General features: G+C 24.1%; 1 protein-coding gene across 1 annotated transcript in view; it reads right to left on the reverse strand.

The window, feature by feature from the left end:
- Positions 1 to 915: 915 nt before the first annotated feature.
- Positions 916 to 5557, reverse strand: part of LOC142235133 (uncharacterized) — a 6351-nt gene continuing 1709 nt past the window's right edge. The window contains exon 2 of the mRNA XM_075306387.1: positions 916 to 1645. Coding sequence (XP_075162502.1) covers positions 1389 to 1645 — 257 coding nt within the window. The 3' untranslated portion in view covers positions 916 to 1388. The remainder of the gene's footprint in view (positions 1646 to 5557) is intronic.

The raw sequence follows: 5557 nt of genomic DNA on the forward strand, positions 1-5557 counted from the left end.
TACACTTGTAGTTTAGTCAATGCGTGGTTTTAAGCTGAGATCAAAAACAACAATAAAAATTTATTTCTATAGAAAATTTTGTCAAAATTTTATTTTATTTCTTTAGACAATTTTTTTCAGAATTTTATTTCTATAGGAAATTTTGACAAAATTTTATTTCTACAGAAAATTTTGACAAAATTTTATTTATATAGAAAATTTTGTCAAAATTTTATTTCTATAGAAAATTTTGTCAAAATTTGGTTTCTATAGAAAATTTTGTCAACATTTTATTTCTATAGAAAATTTTGTCAAAATTTTATTTTTATACAAAATTTTGTCAACATTTTATTTCTATAGAAAATTTTGTAAAAATTTTATTTCTATAGAAAATTTTGTCAAAATTTTATTTCTATATAAAATGTTGTCAAAGTTATATTTATATAGAAAATGTTGTCAAAATTTTATTTCTATTGAAAAGTTTGTGTAAACTGTATTTCTTTTGTATACCTGAGAATATTTTATACACACAAAAATTTTTTTTCTGGTTCAATCACGAAATTAATTGATCCAATTAATTTTTTAATTGAAATGTCTTCAATCACAGAAATGATAGTATCAATTAAAAAATTAATTGAAGGCCAATTAAAATATTAATTGATCCAATCAAAAAATTAATTGATACTATTAATTTTTGTGATTGATTTTTGTTTCAATTAAAAAATTTGTTGAATCAATTAAATTTTTAATTGAATATTTTTTAAAACTCAATTAAAATTTTAATTGGAAAATTTTTCGTGAAATTTTTTTCTGTGTATCCATGTCTATCATTGAACAATTTCCCAGCCATTTCTTACTTCGCCTGTTTCACTTCTTGTTATGTGTAAAGATTTCAATTTGTTCAAATTCCTTTTGCCCAATAAATTAAACTATTAATTTTCTATTACATATTTTTTTTTTATTTTTAAAATGTTTTCTTAAACGCTTAGCTTATAAAAAAATATAAAATTAATGTTTTTAACAATTAGTAATAAAAAGTATGCAAAAAAACGCACACATAGATCATCAATTCAGGTTTCCATAGATAACTAAATAATTAATACATTTTGTTATAATAATTATTACAACTTAAAATAATAACAACAATCACACAATATATCATACATACAAATGAGAACAGAGAGATGAAAATAAGAAGAAATTACAAAATATTTACAAAACTAAAAAAAGAAAATGATCTTTTGATATGAGAGAAAAAAAAATGATACAAGAAACAATATAAATAAATAAAATGAGAATGAAATGACGCATACATAAGCCTACACATACAATCACACTTTGCTATGCATTGCTTTACACACATATATTAATATAATATTTGTTTTGTTTTTGAAGAGCTTAAAAACAGACTACAGTGAGACAACAAATTCTTTGCCGGTCTTAAAATCCGTACACTTGAATTGTGGACAACACTTGGGAAATGTCCATGAGGGATCAGCGGGCAATTCTTCACAACCGGGCATTTCAACGTAAGGACATGTCTCAATGTTAATTGTCTGACTCTCAAGATCACAAGTTAAAGCAGCACAAATGCCTTTGGGTTTGTATTCCTTGTTGGGCAGCATGGCACGATGAGTGAATTTATCAAAACATTTACCGGGATGTGCTGCAAAAAATAAAAATAAATAAAAAAAGGAAAATTAGTTAAAAAGCTATGTAAAATGACAGTCATGTTATTTATCGTAAATTATTTATTGCAAATAAAGGAAGTTTATGCACCATGCACACGTAATGTTTTATGCATATTTTATTCGCATGAACAACCTGAGAACATTAAACGAAAAAACAAAACCAATGACTAATACAGGTAAACCGTAGTCAGTACCCGTAGTAAACGATATGCCATAGTGAACATGAGTTCAATAAAATGTTAAGATTATAAATGGTGGTTAAACAATAATGCATGTTATTGAAATCAAACAAATTTGAATTATTTGATTGGCACATAATTTTCATAAAATATCCCAAATTATTCCTCTGCAACTAAGAGGTACTTCACAAATTTTCTATAGAATTAAAATTTTAAAAAGTTTTTCTATAGAAATAAAATTTTGACAAAATTTTCTATAGAAATAAAATTTTGGCAAAATTTTCTATAGAAATAAAATTTTGACAAAATTTTCTATAGAAATAAAATTTTGACAAAATTTTCTATATAAATTAAAATTTTGACAAAATTTTATATAGAAAAAAAATTTTGACGAAATTTTCCATAGGAATAAAATTTTGACTAAATTTTCTATAGAAATAAAATTTTGACAAAATTCTCTATAGAAATAAAATGTTGACAAAATTTTCTATGGAAATAAAATTTTGACAACATTTTCTATAGAAATAAAATTTTGAGAAAATTTTCTATAAAAATAAAATGTTAACAATATATTCTATAGAAATAAAATTTTGACAAACTTTTCTATAGAAATAAAATTTTGACAAAATTTTATATAGAAAAAAAATTTTGACGAAATTTTCCATAGGAATAAAATGTTGACTAAATTTTCTATAGAAATAAAATTTTGACAAAATTCTCTATAGAAATAAAATTTTGACAAAATTTTCTATGGAAATAAAATTTTGACAACATTTTCTATAGAAATAAAATTTTGAGAAAATTTTCTATAAAAATAAAATTTTAACAATATATTCTATAGAAATAAAATTTTAACAATATATTCTATAGAAATAAAATTTTGACAAAATTTTCTATAGAAATAACATTTCTATAGAATTCAATTCACAATTCAATTAATATATCCTTAGTTTTTTAACCAAAACATCGTTCAGCGCCCTTACTTTGAAGTTTTAAATGGGGAGGAAAACTTAAAGTCAAGACATAGGTTCATAATTAAGTTCGGACATTATGATTGGCCCACCCTGTGCATAGAAAAATGCGAGAAGCTTTAGAGTATATACATAACTATTTTAATTTTATTAAGGAAGTAGTGAATGCCTTAAACTGTGTAGTATCCTGAGTTTAACAAGGAAGTAATTGAAGGAGGAAGTCCATAACAGCAAGCGCTAAAGAAAACAAAAGACTTAAGACACGAACATTGCCTTTTCAGATTTTTGCCTTTGAGATTTTTTTTGTTTTTTGAGATTTAAAAAAAAAGATTATTATACTCAAAGTGGCTACATATTCGTATGTTTAAATTAAGATTTATGAATTATTTTCTACGTCATTTTGAAGAAACCAACTTTAATAAATTAAAAGACACGAACTTTAAAACATATTAACATATTCAAAAACAACTCATAGTTCAAGTGCATGACCCACGTTGCGATACAAGGTTGTTGATACACAAACACGAACTTAAATAAAGTCATAGGAAATTTTCTTCGACACAATCGTTAATGGAGAACTATTAAAATAAATGTTTATTTTACCTTATTTCAGATACGAAAATTATTATTAGGGTCATTACAATAAAATGTTCTAGTTTATGAGTGAGTAAGAATTTGCGTGAACAATATTTAAGACCAAAATTAAGATATGATAGAGCATTTTTGCGAATAAAAACAAAAACATTGTGTACATGCTAATAACAATAATAATAAAAATAATAATGCCGCACACATTAACATGATTTTAAAATGAAATTTTATGACAAACTCAGAGTCCATATTTAAATGATGACATATAGTGAATATCCAAACAAAAGAGAAAATGGCAAACAGTAATATTTCTTTAATTAGTATTCATTTTAATTATCATTAATTTATATAGTGCAAAATATGACACTTTTTTCCAAAGCATTGTATGGGGAATTCTTGGCTTCGTGATATCCATGTTATGACAAGGAAATATTTTTGCTCGCACAAAATGACCTTCCCAAAAATCTGGCGTCTTCAATTTACGTTTTTGTTACCATCTATGTTTATAACTTTGTTTTTTTTTTTTTTTCTAATCTTATATATTTGCTCTATTTATGGTTCATTGTACCACAATGCCAGAGGAATTTTTGTATTCTTTAGATAATCACAAAATTCTTAAAATTATCGTAGATATGGCTAAAATGATATGGCTTAATGTCTATAAAACAATAAGCCGGTTTAAAGGTTGACGTCAATAGCCCAGGTATTTTGCACGAGAAAAGAAAAAACTGAATAAAAAATCCAAAAATATTTATTTCGCATATAAGGCATACGTGAGGTAATTAATCTTTCTTTTTTTTGATTTAAGGTTGCTAATGGCACGAGAAGGGGGAAAAATTATGAAATCAAAATTAATTACATTTTTGACATTAATAAGAACAAATCAATGGAATGGAAAATTTTTTAATGACTTCAATATAGGTTTTAAATGATAATTTTTTAAGTTAGTTTTTTTTTGTCCGTGGTATCATATGTTTTTTGTGATAAAAAAGAAATTTTCTCACTTTAGTAATAAATTGTTATTTGTTTACTCTTTCTTAATTGTTTACCTTCTAATCATTTATTTATGTATTTTATAAGTTTTTTGCTCATCCTAATTTATGGTGTTGTTTTTTTTGTATTCTCAATGAAAGGTCATCATTGGCACGTTTATGTCATTATTTCTCTGTCATATTTTGTTAAATGTTGTTTTGTCATTTGTCTTTTAGAATTTCATAAAATATTAGTAAGCATTTATTATCCGCAACGACTATGATATGTAAACAAAAATATAGCTACATATTTTTTTTCTGGAGGTAAGCAAAACTAGCTATTTCTTCAAGAAAACTAAATATGACTTATATGACAAATATGTATGTGTGACACATTGAATACCCCATGGAATACGAAAATAAAACACTGGCTACCGGCTGTATATCCATCACTAGGAAAACGAACATTTTGTTGTGAATTTTATAGCGATAGGGATATTCTTAGTGATCTGTGGCAGTGTAATTAAAAAAAATACAAATTGAGAATAAATATATATTTATTTAGGAAATATTATGTTAATACATTTGATAAAAAAATTAATAAAAAAAATAAATAAAGCTAAATGCAATTAAATTATAAATATTAAATGTTTTCCTAAGCTTAAGATCTTAGTTTTTAATTTTTATTTATTTTTAATTCATCATTTCTGATATTTCGCAATTTCACTGAATTGTTTCTTCAGAGACATTGGATATATAAGACAATGGATACACAAAAATTCTTATTACAAATCGCATGAAGAAGCAATTCAGTGAAATAGGAAATATCAGGAAGGATGAATTAAAAGTAAATAAATAAAAAACTAAGACCTCAAGCATAACATAACGATTAATATTTATTTGAAAGAGAGAAGATACTATAATAAGAAAAAAAAAACAAGTGAAATTAAAATTTACAAAATAAAATCAAATTTACATTAATTTAAACAGTCTTAAATTAAATTGAACTGATATTATTGTTATAATTTCATTTAATCCATCTAAATAACAAAAGACTTAAGAAACAAACATACTTTAGCAAAACAAGAATTTTTTAAAAACCCAAATCCAATTAAACAATCCTAATGGCCTGCCAAATTTCGCTACACATGCAGTAGCCAAAAGCTCATTAAATT

This window comes from Haematobia irritans, chromosome 4, assembly GCF_050003625.1.
Source record: "Haematobia irritans isolate KBUSLIRL chromosome 4, ASM5000362v1, whole genome shotgun sequence".
NCBI lineage: Eukaryota > Metazoa > Arthropoda > Insecta > Diptera > Muscidae > Haematobia > Haematobia irritans.